The sequence below is a fragment of the Muscardinus avellanarius genome (assembly GCF_963383645.1).
Source record: "Muscardinus avellanarius genome assembly, chromosome: 22".
Taxonomy (NCBI): domain Eukaryota; kingdom Metazoa; phylum Chordata; class Mammalia; order Rodentia; family Gliridae; genus Muscardinus; species Muscardinus avellanarius.
This window is the reverse complement of record NC_137808.1, coordinates 2,723,374-2,740,345: the sequence shown is the minus strand read 5'-3', so window position 1 is coordinate 2,740,345 and position 16,972 is coordinate 2,723,374. Positions and strand designations below refer to the sequence as shown.

The window sequence follows — 16,972 nt, the reverse complement described above, 5'->3', positions numbered from 1 at the left end:
AGAGGGCTGGGGCGCGTAGCTCGGAAGTCTATTGCCCCTGGGTTCCATCCCCAGTACCCAGTACCACAAAAAAAAAAAAAAAAAAGAAAATCAGATCAAAGCCAGATGCCGTGGTACACACTTGTAATCCCAGTACTTGGGAGAGCTGAGACAAGAGGATCACAGGTTTGAGGCCAGCCTCAGCAAGTAGTAAGACTCTCATCAACCTAATGAGACCTTGTTTTAAAATAAAAATAAAATAAAATAAAATAGGGCCGGGCGTGGTGGCGCACGCTTGTAATCCCCACACTTGGGAGGCGGAGACAGGAGGATCGCGCAGGTTCGAAGCCAGCCTTGCGCTGGCTTAGGAGAGCCTGTTTCCAAATAAAAAATATAAAATAGGTCTGGGAGTGTAGTCTGGAGGTAGAAGGGCTTCCAGGAACCCCGGTACCACCAAAAAAAAAAAAAACCAGAAGGGCTGGGTTTATGGCTTGGAGGTAGAACGCCCCTGGGTTCGATCCCTAGCACACCACACACACACACACACACACACACACACACACACACACACACACACACACCAGACTCTGGCCTACGCCCACAAACACAAAATTATCCACTCAATCAGTGCGCCGTCGTGCTGCCTGGCGCCTGGAGAAGATGCCAGTTCAACACAGACCCAACCCGAGCGAACCGCCAGGGTCCACAGACTGCCCGCGGCGCGCCTGCGGCCGTGACTGTCACCTCGGCCATGACCATGTCCTGGCACTTCTTGATGAACTTCCCCTCCGCCTTGACGATGGTCTGCAGGAACTTGATGTACTGCACGTTGCGCCCGTGGGTCTCTATGCAGTGCACGAAGTGCTGGACCACCCGCTCGTTGATCTCGCTGCACAGCTGGAAGTTGTTCATGAAGATGTGCTGCATGGTGACGGCCTCCAGGATCTGCCGGGGAGGAGGAGAGCCAGGCACGGTCAGCAGGAGGCCGCGCGGGCACACGGCAGGAGCCCGGAGCCCCGGAGAGGCTGAGGCAGGGCCTCCCTGAGTTGCCGAGGGCCTCCCTAAGTAGTAGCTGAGGCTGGCCGTGAACGCGATTCTCCTGTCTCAGCCTCCCAAGGGCGGGGATTACAAGCGTGCGCCACCACGCCCGGCAGAAATATGTCTTTAGTAAACTCAAGTTGTAATGTCTGGTATATGTGGCTATAATATGTATCTGGCTAGGCTGTGAGACTGAGCACGTTTGTACTGCTGTTTTAGATAAAATAAGGGATGTTAAGCCGGGCGTGGTGGCGCGCGCTCGTCATCCCAGCATTGGGGAGGCTGAGACCGGAGGATCGCGATTTAAAGCCAGCCTCAGCTACTGAGCGAGGCCCTCGGCAACTCGGTGAGACCCTGTTTCCAAAGAAAGAATATAAAATAGGGCTGGGGGTGGAGCTTGGAGGTAGAGTGCCCCTGGGTTCCATCCCCAGTGGTGCAAAAAATAAAATAAAATAAAAATAACAAATAAGGGATGTTGTTATAGATAGATAGATATCTATCTTCCTCGCCCCTATCACTTCCACTCTTTCTCCCAGGACCCCTCTATCTTATCCTGAGAATATGAGGAATATTTCTGCCGTCCTGACAGTTGGCCAAAACATCCTCCCGTGGAATAAACGCCGCCTTAGGAGGAGCCCCGGAAGCCCCAGTAGCAACAGAACGGCTGTTCTGTCCTCCTCCTTGAGCTCTGCGCGCAGGGCTCGGTCTTACCCCGGGGTTGAGAAACAGGTTTATGTGTTTATGCAGCAGGGCCTGATTCTGCTGGTTGCCCGCGCAGAAATTCTGCAAGAACTCGTGAGCCAGCTTCATTATCTCCTGCATCTTGGTGTCTTCGGCCTGCGTGGAGGAGAGAGGCGAAAGCGCGGACTGCGGCGCCTCCTCCGGGAGGACGCCGGGTCCGCTGTGAATCCTGCGGCGGCCCGCCCACCCCAAGAAGCCAGGGACTTCGCTATGGTTTGGAGAGCAACAACAGGACTTCCTTCCTTCCGAAAAACGCCAAGGAAGGAAGGCTTCCGGGATTCCATCTTCTAGCCATGGCTGGAACTTCCGAATTCCCACTTGTTTTTTTTTCTCTTGCTACTGAGGATCGAACCCAGGGGCCTTCAACACGTCTAAGCTCTACCTCCAGCGCTTCTTTTCCTTCCTTCCTCCTTCCCCCCTCCCTCCTTCCTTTCTTTCTTTCTGTGATACTGGAGATGAAATACTGGAGATGGAATCCAGGGGCTTTTCTACCTCCAGGCTACACTCCTAGCCCTATTTTTATTATTATATTATTATTATTATTATTTGGTGGTACTGGGGTGGAACCCAGGGGCTTTTCTACCTCCTCTACCTCTGGGCTACACTCCCAGACCTCTTTTATATTTTATTTGGAAACAGGGTCTCACTAAGTTGCTGAGACCCTAAGTAGCTGAGGCTGGCTTCGAACCTGTGCGATCCTCCTGTCTCAGTTTCTCAAGTACTGGATTACAAGTGTGTGCCACCACACCCAGGTTTTCCTTCCTTCCTTCCTTCCTTCCTTCCTTCCTTCCTTCCTTCCTTCCCTCCTTCCTTCCTTTTCAAACAGGGTCTCACTAAGCTGCAGAAACCCTCACTAAATTTCTAAGGCTGGTCTCAAACCTGCAAGCCTCCTGTCTCAGCCTCCCAAGTACAGGGATGACAAGCGTGTACCACCACGCCCGGCTGAGCCCCTACTTTTGAAAACAGGGTCTGGCAGCATAGCAGGGGCCGACTTTCCCCGGTGGCTAAGTCCCCATCTCCTCCGCCCCCGGGTTCACCTTTTTGGTTCCTAACCTACTGATGGCACACTAACTTCCAGGGCAGAGGGGAAGCGTCCTGATTCTGTACGTCAGAGTACCTGCCCTGCCAGGCCGCCTTTCCTTGTTGCGTCTTTTTTGCAGTACTAGGGATGGAACCCAGGGGCATTCTACCTCCAAGCTACACTCCCAGCCCTATTTTTTATCTTTTTTTTTTTTGAAACAGGGTCTCACTAAGTTGCTGAGACCCTCACTAAGTAGCTGAAACTGGCCTCGACCCACGATCCTCTGGTCTCAGCCTCCCAAATGCTGGGGATGGAACCCAGGGGCTTTCTACCTCCAAGCTACACTTCCCAACCCTATTTTATATTTTATTTGGAAAGAAGGTCTCACTAAGTTTGTACTCCCAGTACTCGGGAGGCTGAGGATTGCAGGTTTGAGGCCAGCATCAACAACTCAGAAAGGCTTTCTGCAACCCAGTGAGACCCTGTTTCAAAAGAAAAGAGAAAGAGTGCTGGGGAGGGGGGTGGAGCTCAGAGTTAGAATGCCCCTGGGTGCGCTCCCTAGCAATGCAACAATAAATAAATATGCAGGATTTAGCAACTGTAAAAACGAGAACAACTCTTGTCCTAAGAATTTCACGTGGTTGATGATATGATTCTCCACACACAAGTTTATGTGATGCCTGTTTAACATAGTAAAAAGATCTCCCATGTCAGGCGTGGTGGCGCACGCTTGTCATCCCCGCACTTGGGAGGCGGAGACAGGAGGATCGCGCAGGTTCGAGGCCAGCCTCAGCAACTTAGTGAGGCTCTCAGCAACTCAGTGAGACCCTGTTTCCAAATAAAATAGAAAATAGGTGTGGGAGAGTAGCCCGGAGGTAGAAATGCCCCTGGGTTCTACCCGCAGTACTGCAATAAGTAAATAAATGAATAAATAAATAAAATAAAAATTAATAATAATAATATAGGGTGGGGGGTGTGGCTCGGAGGTAGACTGTCCCTGGGTTCACTCTCCAGTACCGAAAGGAATAACAATAATAATGAAAAAAGGGCACACGCCATGCCGGCGCTTGGGAGGCTGCGACGGGAGGGTCACAAGTTCGAGGCCAGCCTCGGCTACTTAGCGAGGCCCTTTGCAACTCAGCGAGACCCTGTTTCCGAATAAAGACTAAAAAATAGGACTGGGGGGTGTCGCTACGAGGTAGAAGGCCCCTGGGTTCCATCCCCAATCCTGCAATAAATAAATAAATAAATAATAAAATAGGCCTGGGGGGTGTGGCTCTGAGGCAGATGCCCCCGGGGATACATCCCCAGTACTGCAAAGAAGTGAATAAATTAAATTAAAATAAATAAATAAATAAATAAATAAATTCTTTAACTTTCTTTACATCTTTATAACCAACTTTAGGCTTCTATAAATTCTTTAAATTCTATAAATTATTATTATTATTATTTTTTTGCGGGTCTGGGGATGGAACCCAGAGGCATTCGACCTCCGAGCTCCACCCCTGCCCACTTTTTTTTGTTTTATTATTCTTGATTTTGAAACAGGGTCTCCCTGAGTTGCGGAGGGCCTCACTCAGTAGCTGAGGCTGGCCTTGAACTGGGATCCTCCGGTCTCAGCCTCCCGAATGCTGGGCTGACGAGCGTGCGTCCTTTATAGACCCCTACAGTTGCTGGCAGGGAGGGCTGTTTCCCGGCCCTGCGTGCGCGCTCCCGGGTCACCGGTGGCGGCGGGCGAGCTCACCTTCTCGTAGGGGATTTGCAGCAGCTCCAGCACCACAGCGTGCGCGCCCATGTTTCTCAGAAGCCTCTGCTGCTGTTTCCGGCTCTTCCGCACGGAGGCGCTCTCCTGCACGCAGAGTTTGCTGAGTCTGATCAGGATCTGGGAGAAAGAAAGCAACCTCAGAGGCAGGGTAGGGTGAAGAAGTGACCGGATCCCAACGCAGAGGCAGCCAGCTGGTGCCCGCCTGCCATTCCGGTAGGTTGGGAGGCTGAGGCCGGAGGATGGCAGGTGTAAGGCCGGCCTCGGCGAGTTGGCCAGACTCTCAGCCATCTAGTGAGACCAAGTTTTGAAACCAAAAATAAAGAGAACTTGGGGTGTTGCTTGGAGATGGAATGCCCCCGGGTTCCATCCCCAGGACCAGAAAACAAAAACAAAACTCTAGAATAGGGACACTTTTCCGGTTTGCAGCCACCCCATGTATGGCATTAAACCAAACCCACATAAGACTTAAGTATGTGTCTTCCAGAACATACATTTTATGGTTTCAATAATATGGTCTCCTAGTGGGATGGTCTCTTAGAACAGGGTGAGCAGCTGATACTCTCAACTGCGTAGACCTGGAGTTTGCTCTGCGGTTAACAAAACAAAAACCAAGAACCAAAAAAGCAAGGAGTGATGGTCCACATCTGTGATTCCAGTGCGTAAGGCTGACACGGGAGGACTACAGGTTTGAGGTCAGCCTCCAAAAATGAGAGGCCCTGTTTCAAAATAAAAATAAAAAGCCAGGCGTGGTGGCGCATGCGTGTCATCCCAGCATTCGGGAGGCTGAGACAGGAGGATCTCAGGTTCGCAGCCAGCCTCAGCTACTTAGTGAGGCCCTCTGCCACTCAGTGAGACCCTGCTGCAAAATCAAGAATAAAAAAATAGGGCTGGGGGTGTCCCGCGGAGGTAGAATGCCCCTGGGTGCCATCCCCAGAACCGCAAAATAAATAAGTAAATAAAATTAAAAAATAAAAATAAAAAAGAACTAAGTCATAGCTCAGAGGCAGAATGCCCTGAGTTCAACCCCCAGTAGCATGCAGCGCGCGCGCGTGCGCGCACACACACACACACACACACACACACACACACACACACACAAATACCCACAAACGAACAAAAAACACGGCACGTTGAAGCACCTTATGCCATGGTTTCTAAAGGGTGGATGCTCTTAGGTATCAGGACAGCCCCTTGGTAATTACACCAGGTAACTGTCATTCAACTGCAAAGCTTCAGAATTGTATAAAACCTATTAAAAAGCTGAGCTTTTAAAAGGCAAGAAGCTAAAAGCACACACAAAAAATGAGTGGCACGGCTGTGTCTCAAAGCCAGATGTCTCGCTCAGACCCAAGTACTCGGCTTAGGAGCTTTGCTTTCTTCCCGTTAAGTTTTACGTGAAGAAGGCCGGGCGCGGTGGCGCACACCTGTAATCCCAACACTCGGGAGGCTGAGACAGGAGGGCCGCGGCTTCGGAGACAGCTTCAGCAACATAACAAGACTCTCAGCAATCTAGAGAGACCCTGTTTCAATAAATAAAATAAAATAAAATAGGCTCAGAGGTAGAATGCCCTTGGGTTCAATCCCAACACATAAACACACACACACACACACACACACAAAAAAAAAAAAAAAAAAAAAGGAAAAAAGAAAGAAAAGGAAAGGAAAGGAAAGAAAAAGGAAGGAAGGAAGTTGGGTTACAGTTAGTTGGGTACAGTAGTGCAGGCCTGTAATTTCAATACTTGGGAGGCTGAGATATGAGGATTGCAAGTTTGAGGCCAGCCTTAGCACCTTAGCAAGAACCTCTTTTAAAAAGGGGGTAGATTGAAGCTATAGCTTAGTGTTAGAGCACCCCTGGGTGTCAGCCTTAGTAACACACACACACACACACACACACACACACACACACAAATTCACAGGAAGAAAAGTCTTTCTGTCTTCAACTGGACTATGGCTAAGTAAAGCTCCTCAGAGAATCAACGAAGGCAGCGGGTGGTGGGCGTGAGGTAGGGGTCTTACCTCTTTTACCACCCTGTAGTTGTAGCTGCTGGTGCTTTCGTGCTTTTGAGACTTGTTATTCCCGTCCTAGGGACCAAAACGAACACAAGCGTGGTTGGCAGAGTTCTGGGCGACTCCGCCGGCTAGCGTGGGCAGCACCCTTCAACAAAGTGAGAGCCTCGCGCTGGGTCCCAATGGACTTGCTGGGTTTATGCCCGAGACATTTTCTCACACGCAATTCTCTTGGAAGAGGAGACCAGGCCAGGCCACGGCTAGAGCACGGGTTTATTCCCGGGTACTTCCACAAGAAAAGCCTGGTGCTAAGTCACTCAAAAACCAGGTCTCTTCTACATAGGCCCAGAGATAGGGCTGAATTTCGATTTTAGAATTTATTTCCCAGGAGGCCAGCTGTCACTGAGAATAAGGTTCATCCTATAATCTGCCCTTAGGTCTAAAAATCCAAGGAAATCTAAAAAATAGACGAGGAGTCAGGCGTGGTGGCGCCCGCCCGCCATCCCAGCCCTTGGGAGGCTGAGACAGGAGGACTGTGGGTTGAGGCCAGCCTTGGCCATTTTAGTGAGATTCTCAGCAGCCTAGTTATACCCTGTTTCAAAACAAAAAATAATAATAATAAAAATAAAAAGGGCTGGGGGTGTAGCTTGGAGGGAGAATGGTTGCTGCGTTCGATCCCCAATGCCAAAATAAAAAAATAAACAAACAAACAAACAAATCAAATAAAAACAGAAAAGGACGCGTCTACGTGGGCTGCCCGACTCGTGCCTGGCTCACCTCCGTCTTCTTGTGCTCATTTTCTCCGGACACTCCCTCGATGGCCTCGTCGGGGCCCTGCCCTTTGTACACCCAGAGCTCGGACTTCTCCACGATGGACCGCAGCTGGTCCAGGTCCTGTTTGATCTGCTTGTAGTTGTCCACATCTTGGCTGGTCACCAGCAGTTGAACCTGAGCGGACGCAATCCATCACTTGCACGGACTGTGCTTGGTGCCCTCTCCCACACATTTATTTAGAGGTACTGGGGATGGAACCCAGGGGCATTCTACCTCTGAGCTGCACCTCCAGCCCTCTTTTTTTTCTTTATTTTCAAACGAGGTCTCACTGAATTGCAAAGGGCCTAAGTAGCTGAGGCTGGCCGGGAACTTGCCATCATCCTGTCTCAGCCTCCTCCATGCTGGGATGACAAGCTTGCACCACCACGTCCGGCCCTGCACAAACTTATTTTGTGTGCGGTACTGAGGATGGAACCCAGAAGCATTCTACCTCCGAGCTCCACCCACCCCCAGAAATATATAAATATATACATAAGTATATACATAAATATATATGTATATGTATATGTATATGTATGTGTATATATATCTATATCTATCTATATCTATATCTACATATATATATATATCTATATCTATATCTATCTTTTTTCTGTGTGTGTGTGTGGTACTAGAGATGGAACCCAGGGGCATTCTACCTCTGAGCTGTACCTCCAGCCCTCTTTTTTATTCTTTATTTTGAAACAGGGTCTCACTGAGTTGCGAAGGGCCTCACTAAGTAGCTGAGGCTGTCCTCGAAGCAGGATCCTCCTGTCTCAGCCTCCCGAATGCTGGGATTACAAGCGTGCGCCACCATGTACACAAACTTTTAAACGCACAGGGCCCATTTGCTGCCCGGAGCAGCTGGCTGGACAGACCCCTTGCCTGCCGGGACGTGAGCTACCTGCTTGAAGGCCTGCAGGACCTCCTGTCTCTGGCTGAAGTGTCGAAAGAGGAGTTGCAGGGCCCCCGAGACCAGGGGCGGGTAGTCATGCATCGTGAGGTGGAGCAGCACGCGCAGGAACGTTCTGCCGCCATGGTCGTCCAGGTCCAGCGGCGTGTTCTCCTCGCTGTGGGGAGACTGGGTGAATCTCTGCGCCTCGCCTCTCCGGCTACATCATTAACCCTCTGGCCCACGTCACATATCAGCTGCTGCTTCTTTTTCTTCTTTTTTTATTTTTGCAGGTCTGGAACCCAGGGGCATCTACCTCTGAGCCACACCCTCAGCCCTGTATTTTATTCTTTATTTTGAAACAGGGTCTCACTGAGTTTCAAAGGCCTCACTAAGTAGCTGAGGCTGGTCTCGAACCACGATCCTCCTGTCTCAGCCTCCCAAAGGTTGGGATTACAAGCGTGCACCACCATGCCTGGCTTATATCGGCTTCCTTTTAATCTTTCTGTCTATCTATCTATCTGCCTATCTTTCTTTCTTTATTTTATTTTTTTGGTACTAGGAATCAAATTTAGGGCATTCCACCTCCAAGCTACACCCCCAGCCCTGTCTTATTTTTTTTGTTAGGAAGCAGGGTCTTCTTAGATTGCTGAGAGTTTCACTACATTGCTGAGGCTGGTCTCAAACCTGCGATCCCCCTGACTCAGCCTTCCGAGTACTGGGATAACAGGCATGTACTGCCATGCCTGGCTTTGAACAACTTCTCTCTCTTCTTTCATTTGACCCTATTTACTGCTCATTTAAAAGTAATCTTGTACTGTTTGCATTTGAGAAACCTCCTTACATCTGCTCTGTCCTGGGCAAGAAACACACACACACACACACACACACACACACACACACACACACACTCACCTACTATAACCATGACTCGAGTACTAAGAACCCTAAAGAACAATAAACAGCCCAGCTGTGCATGGCAGTGCACACTTGCCATCCCAGCACTTGGGAGGCCGAGATAAGAGGATCTCAGGTTTGCATCCGCTCTCAACAACTTAGGCTTTCCGCAACTTAGAGAGCTACTTCAACGTGAAATAGGACGAGGTGGAGCTCAGAGGTAGAAAGCCCCTGGATCCAATCCCCAGTGCCACACATGCACACGAAAAGAAAAAACAAAACCAAGCCGAGCCCACCCATCCAACAGATCTTACTAAGAAGATCAAGGAAATGCCTTAGGATTGAGAGAAGAACCGCCTCCCGTGCTACAGAACCACCTAGAAACCGCCATTGGAAGAGTACTTGCCTGCCGCCAAAGATGCCTTCGGCTTGTTCTTCGATGTGTTCAAAGTCAAGAGCGCCTGAAAGTTAAGAGGACATCCCTTTAGACAAAGTCTGGACCCCGCAGCTGATGAGCTTGCCTAGAAGTTGTGCAGGGCAGAGTCGCCGGTTAACCCACTGCAATGCCTCGGATCAGGGCTCGTCCGGATGGCACCGAGTAATGACGCCGCTGCCCACATTCTTCCTGCTGGAGGACAGCAGTGACCTCTTTCCCTGAGACCTTGGGCTCTGGAGGGAGATTATTTCAATTGCCTTTTTCCTTACTTTTCTAAACTATTTCTGAGCACAAAAAACCTTCCAACACTAGTGAGAGTGGGTCATGGGTGATAAGGTTTCTTTCAGTTCTTTTTGTGTTATTTTGTTTGATCTGGGGGTACTTTGTAGGTAACCACAACACTGGAGACTTCAGCTGCCCAGCCTTCAAGATAGAAGGAAATAAGATCTACCCCTAAAGTATGATTCTCCTGCCCCAAAAGAGTCAGTCTCAAGATCTTGTCTTTAAAATACGGTAATCCTTAGCTGGGTGCGGTGGCGCACGCTTGTAATCCCAGCATTCGCGAGGCTGAGACAGGAGGATCGCGGTTCGCAGACAGCCTCAGCTACTTAGTGAGGCCCTCTGCAACTCAGTGAGATCTTGTTTCAAAATAAAGAATAAAAAAATAGGGCTGGGGTGTAGCTTAGAGGTAGAATGCCCCTGGGTTCCAACTCCAGCACTACACACACACACACACACACACACACACACACACACACAAAATACAGTAACCATGGCCAAGCATGGTGGCACATACCTGTACTCCTGGTACTGGGGAGGCTGAGACAGAAGGATAACAGGGGCGTTCACCTCTGAGCTACACCCCCTGCCCTACTTTTTAATTCTTTATTTTAAAACAGGGCCCACTAAGTTGCAGAGGGCCTCACTAAGTAGCTGAGGCTGTCCACGAATCACGATACTCTGGTCTCAGCCTCCTAAATGCTGAGATTACAAGTGTGCCCACCACGCCTGGCTCAGGATCACAGGTTTGAGACCAGCCTCTGCAATGTAGCAAGACTCAGCAACCGAGCAAAACCCTGCATCGAAACAAAAATCTCAAAAGGGGCTGGGGGTGTGGTGGCACATGCTTGTCATCCCAGCATTCGGGAGGCTGACACTGGAGGATCGTGGTTCACGGCCAGCCTCAGCTACTCAGTGAGGCCCTCTGCAACTCAGTGAGGCCCTGTCTCAAAATAATAAAGAATAAAAAGGGCAGGGGGTGTAGCTTGGAGGTTGAATGCCTTGGGGTTCCATCCCCAGACCCGCAAAAAATAAATAAATAAATAAATAAATAAATAAATAAAATGGGTGCAGCTCAGAGGTAGAATGCCTCTAGGTTCAATCCTCAGAATGAATGAATGAATGAATGAATGAATGAATGAATGAATGAATGAGTAAGTAAATAAATGCAAATAGTAATTGTCAAAACCAAATCACATTCTAATCTTTTTGTAGAAGATACTGTTTCTCTCCCCAGTTCTCTCCACCCCTGGGGCCCGTTCTCTGGCCGACATTCTCAGCTGGGGCCACTCACCTGGCACGTTACTGGGCCCTTCTTGGCTGCTGTTGCCGGAGGACGTCTCTGAGGATGCCTGTGAGTTACTTTCGTCAAACTCTCGTTTAAATATGCACAGGAGGCAGGAGATCCTATAATCCAGCCTCACATTCAAAATAAACTGCAGGTTGAAGAGGAAACGGAAACAGGTCAGTAACATTCGCACGCGTACGATCCACGCTTTGCCAAGCCGCCCCCCTCGGGCAGGACCCGGTGTCTGCTGCCTCCGTCCTTTCAGCGCTAAGAAAGCCAAATATTTGGCTTCTATTTCAACAGTGCTTTTCACAAGAGCAGAACTCCCCGGGGCACAACGAGCTGGCCCGCGTCGCCTTGGCGTTGAGTGTAAACGCCAGCATCCTGCCCATTTATTTCATGACGGGAACATGGAATCACTTTCTCCCTACCCCTTCTAGAAAACACGACTCTATGTCAGCGTGCACTGAATGCTAACACGGGCAAGCATGCAATTGGTCGCTTTGAGCTTAAGAGAACTGATGGAGAAATTCTGCTTGTACCACTGAGAATTGGCCTGGTGATGTTCTTGACATCTCTCTGGTTGCTGGCTCTGATGCGGGATGCGGGCACAAACCCCGGGCTGCCTTCCTCTTCTACTCCCTGTCTTCCCTCACCCTAGACTACAGAGGTAACTACCCTCGAATGCTCCTGGATCCGAAGAGAAAGATCAGCCAGCCAGGCTTGCTGGCGCAAGTCTCTGATCCTAGGACTTGGGAGGCTGAGACAGGAGGATCTCAGGTTCAAGGCCAGGCTCAGTAATTTAGTAAACCCTCAGCAACTTAGTAAGAATTTTAATTCTTCCTTCCTTCTTACTTTCTTTCTTTCTTTTCTCTTTCTTTCTTCCTTTCCTTCTTTCTTTCATTTTGTTGGTACTGGACATTGAACTCATGAACATTCTACCTCCAAGTTATACTCCCAGCCCTATCTTTTTGTGTGTGTGGTACTGGGGATGGAAGCCAGGGGTATTCTACCTCCGAGCATACCCCAACCCTATTTTTTATTCTTTATTTTTTGAAACAGGGTCTCACTAAGTTGCAGAGGGCCTCACTAAGGAACAGGCTGTCCTTGAACCTGCGATCCACCTGTCTCAGTCTCTCGAGTCCTGGGATTACAACCGTGCACTCCCACGCCTGCCACGTAAGACATTTAAAATAGGGCTGTGGCTCTAGCTCAAAGTTAGAAAGCATCTGGGTTCGATCCCCAGGACCATACAATAAATACTTTTTTTGTTTTTATTTACTGGAGGATCACAGGTTCAAGGTCAGCCTCCGTAACTTAGTGAGACCTTGTTCCAAAAAATAAAGAATAGCCGGGCATGGTGGCGCACGCTTGTCATCCCCGCGCTTGGGAGGCGGAGACAGGAGGATGGCGCAGGTTCAAAGCCAGCCGCGCTGGCTTAAGAGACCCTGTTTTCAAAAATAAAATAGGTCTGGGAGTGTAGCCCGGGGGTAGAAGGGCTTCCAGGAACCCCAGTACCACCAAAAAACAAAAAACAACAACAAAAAAATAGGATGTATGACTGTAATGCAACAATAAAAAAAGATAAAAATAAAAATAATAAATTAAAATAAATTAAAGAATAAAAAATAGGGCTGAGGGTGTACTCGGAGGTAGAATACCCCTGGGTTCCATCTTCAGTACAACAACAACAAAAAAAGAGTGAACATGAGCTGGGGGGGTGGGGCCCACCTGTAATCCCAGTCATTGGGAGGCTGAGACAGGAGGATCGCGGGTTCAAGACCAGCCTCAGCAACACAGGGAGACGTTCGGCAGCCTAGTGAGACTCTGTTTCAAAACAAAACAAACAAACAACAACAAAAATAAATAAATAAATAAATAAATAAATAAATAGGGCTGGGGATATAACTCTGAGACAGAATGCCCCAGGCTCAATTCCTAGTATTTTTTTGGCATGAGGGAAGAATTATAAGAGGGAAGTCCTACGTAGAGAAAAGGTGGGAGACTTGTCTAGAGGGGGGGCTGTCCTAGGTTTGAGACCCGCTCAGCTTCACTATTGCTCTGGCCCACCAAAAGCCTAGATTGCACTCTTTCTGCTGCGTGTGGGGTGTGTGTGTGTGTGTGTCACTGCGGATGGAACGTAGGGGCGTTCTACCTTTGAGCTACACCCTCAGCCCTATTTTATTTTTTTAATTAGGAAACAGGGCTTTGCTAAGTAGCTGAGGCCGGCCTCCAGCCTGCGACCCTCCTGCCTCAGCCTCCCACGTTCTGGGAGGATAGGCGTGGAGGGGAGGAGGATGGAGATTGCGGAAAGCTGAGGTCACTGCAGGATGGAGGGCAGGCCATGCCCAGTCGGGAGGGATGAGGCCGTGCCACTGTCTTCCCAGAGGGCCAGGACGCACAGAGCCGCGCGGGAGGCCCCTGTGCATGGCTCCAGGGACGCTTACCTGCAGGATCTCAATTATCTTCAGCTTCGTGTCCATGACCATGATGTCCTCCTTCTCTGGCTCCGCCTGTTTCACGGTACCTTCAGGGGCAGCTGCCATGGGGGTCATGGGCAGAAAGCCCCCGCCCCGGAGCACGACCTGGGTCATCAGCTCCCCGACGCCATGGATGGAGCGCATCACGTTGCTGCCTAGGAGGGCCAGGGTGGATCGAGGTCAGGGCGTCACTGAGCGCTGACCACAGGTTAGTCAACACAGGCCGAGCGCCCACCAAAAGCGTAAGACTGCTAAGAGCTGGACAAACAAAGTCTTTTTTTTTCTTCTTCTTCTTCTTTTTGTGGCACTGAGGATTAAATCCAGGGGCATTCTATCTCTGAGCTACACCGCCAGCCCTGTTTCATTATTATTATTTTTTTATTTAGAAGCAAGGCTTCACTAAGTTGCTGAGGCAGGCCTCAAACTTGCAATCCTCCTGCCTCGGCCTCCCAAGTACTGGGATTACAAGCGTGTGCCATCACGCCTGGCTGAGAAGTGGATTCTGACAACCCCAAAGGAGAACCTGAATTCACCTCCCGATCTTCATGCAACGACCATCCCTGTTCTTATTAGTACACAAAAACTAGGGCTAAAAGCATCATCGAGGCCCACATCCTGGCACTGCTCCCAAACTGCCCGATCCGGGGTACATTATATTTGTCTGAGACTCGGTTTCCCTCACATAGAAAGTGAGAATACGTTTTTTTTTTCTTTTTTTTTTTTTTTGGTAGTGCTGGGGATCGAACATAGGACCTTGAGCATGCTAGGCAGGCACTTTACCACTGAGGTCCGCCCTCAGCCCCAAAATGAAAATGAAAGCGCTCAACGGGTCGAGCTCAACGGGTCGAGCTCAACGGGTCGAGCTCAATGGGTCGAGCTCAACGGCGCTGCTGCGCATGCAAAAGGAATCGAGCCGTGCAAGCGAAGCCAACGGATCGTTCCTACTGCAGCTGCAGAAAAGCATTCGGCGACAACTGAGAGACGGCGCCCAGCCTGGGCCAGCGCGGACGTTAACACCGAGGGAGACAGAGACGGGAGGGAAGATTTCCCGAGGCACCAAATGTTCACGGAAGTGGAGACAGGTACCAGGAGACAAGCCTGGGTGTCAGTTCATCAAATGCGAATGTCGTCCCCCGGGGCCGCGGGAGCACCGGGGACAACGGTGACACTTAGGCTTTGAGAAATGAGCACTCGGGGTCCCAGGGAACCTGTGGGTGGCTGCACGAAACAGGTGCGAGGACTCTCACGGACAGATGCACGGGAAGAGCCCCGGCTAAGGGAAGGCGCGGGGAGCCCGCGCGGCTGCTCTTTCGGGGTCTCTATTTGCAGGTGCCGCGGATGAAAGACCACACAGGAGGAAGAGGAAGCGGCGTCACGGGCTCGGACAACACGGAGCTGCGGGAAGAGACTGAGAGGACCTCTCAGATGTATGGCCACCGCCAGATACTCACTCTCCGGCTTCTCTCCATGATTGTTACCTTTATTCTCTTCTCCTTTGGCCATCTTGCTAATGGGGAAGATGGTGGTCACGTGGACACAGTCTAATATGGCCAGGAGGATCTTGGTTAACCGGAGGAGGTCGGAGAAGTTGTAGAAACCAAAGTAGATGAGGTTTCTCGCTAAGTTGACGACCTAGTGGATGGAAAAGAAGAAGGAGGTGGGACTCCACAAACGGGGCATTTTTAAGCCACTTGATGGAGAGCAGTTAATAACTGACAGTCGGGTGCGGTGGCACATGGTTATAATCCCAGTCCTTGGGAGGCTGAGGCAGGAGGATCACAGGTTCGAGGCCAGCCTCAGCAACTTAGTGAGACCCTGTTTCAAAAAAAAAAAAAAAAAAAAAACGAGCCGGGCGCGGTGGCGCGCGCTTGTCATCCCAGAATCCGGGAGGCTGAGACTGGAAGGTCGAGGTTCGCAGACAGCCTCAGCTACTTGGTGAGGCCCTCTGCAACTCAGTGAGACCCTGTTTCAAAATAAAGAATATAAAAATAGGGCAGGGGTATTACAGCTCGGAGGCTGAATGCCCCTGAGTTCGATCCCCAGACCCGCAAAAAAAAGAAAAAAAAAAAAAATAGGTGTGGAGGGGCGTAGCTCAGAGGTAGAATGCCCCTGGGCTCAATCCTCAGCACCAGTGAATGAATGATACATTTGATCTTCGTTATGTTAAAAGAAGGTATACATTTATCTTGAAGTTTCTGATAAAATTTCATTTGGTCTCACAAGGAGTAAGTAAAAAACAACAACAACAACAACAAAAAACCTGCAAATGTGTAAACCTACTCCTGTTCTTTGGTGACTAACTATTGGACCTACTCACTTGGCAAACTCAGGTTCCCACGGGTAACGTGGGGCACGCCAAATAATAGGCAGTTCAGATGCAAAAAAATAACACTGCCGTCCTCAGAAATAAAACCAAAGACAAAAGTGGTCTCAGAAATATTTTGTGCCCAAGGGTAAAAGGAAGCTGGCTGTGGCGGTGCTGAGAAGCTGAGACAGGAGGGCTGACCACAAGTTGAAGGCCAGCCTTAGCAACTTAGTGAAACATTCAGCAACATAGCAAGAACTTATTTTATTTTATTTTTATTATTATTATTTTTGGTGGTACTGGGGTTCCTGGAAACCCTTCTACCTCCGGGCTACACTCCCAGACCTATTTTTATATTTTTTATTTAGAAACAGGCTCTCTTAAGCCAGCAAGGCTGGCTTCGAGCCTGCGCGATCCTCCTGTCTCCGCCTCCCAAGTGTGGGGATTACCAGCGTGTGCCACCATGCCCGGAAAACTTATTTTATTTTTATTTTTATTTATTTATTTTTTGGTGATACTGGGGGTGGAAACCAGGGTCTTTTCTTCCTCTGGGCTATACTCCAAGACCTATTTTATATTTTTTATTTGGATACAGGGTCTCACTAAGTTGCTGAGGCTGGCTTCAAGCAACAAATAAAAAGGGCTGGGGGTGTAGCTTGGAGGTAGAATGACCCTGGGTTCAATCCATAGTTCAGAGAGAAAAAAAAGGAATAAGGATTTATGTCCCTTAAGTGACCGCTGATCTCAAGTACAGTATGTTTCTCTCCTGTGTCTTTCAATACAAAGTACAGAGTATACATAATGTCCTATCATTTTATAGGATGTGACTCACCTAGCTTATTTCTTTAAGAACCTAACTACTCATGAGGTCAAGTGACTGGCAATCGTTCTGTTTGATTCCGGAACAAAACTAAACTGAAATTCCTTTCCATCTTCGCAAAAGCTGAGTACTATGATAAAAATCACCACCTACAGAAGCATCTTCTGTTTGCCCCAGAGGAAAACTGACCCCTGGAAAGCAGAGAGGACAC

General features: G+C 49.3%; 1 protein-coding gene across 5 annotated transcripts in view; it reads right to left on the bottom strand.

The window, feature by feature from the left end:
- The window catches only part of ITPR1 (inositol 1,4,5-trisphosphate receptor type 1), a gene marked incomplete at both ends in the record, with an annotated part of 305,516 nt that overhangs the window by 142,623 nt on the left and 145,921 nt on the right, over positions 1-16,972 (bottom strand). For 3 of the 5 annotated variants that reach the window (XM_080718250.1, XM_080718252.1, XM_080718253.1), the window contains 10 exons: positions 724-924; positions 1,729-1,854; positions 4,524-4,661; positions 6,561-6,626; positions 7,329-7,499; positions 8,269-8,430; positions 9,556-9,614; positions 11,163-11,304; positions 13,604-13,791; positions 15,115-15,268. In XM_080718250.1, coding sequence (XP_080574376.1) covers positions 724-924; positions 1,729-1,854; positions 4,524-4,661; positions 6,561-6,626; positions 7,329-7,499; positions 8,269-8,430; positions 9,556-9,614; positions 11,163-11,304; positions 13,604-13,791; positions 15,115-15,268 — 1,407 coding nt within the window. Of the gene's footprint in view, positions 1-723; positions 925-1,728; positions 1,855-4,523; positions 4,662-6,560; positions 6,627-7,328; positions 7,500-8,268; positions 8,431-9,555; positions 9,615-11,162; positions 11,305-13,603; positions 13,792-15,087; positions 15,269-16,972 lie in introns of all 5 variants that reach the window. The other 2 variants (XM_080718249.1, XM_080718251.1) reach the window with 1 other exon arrangement.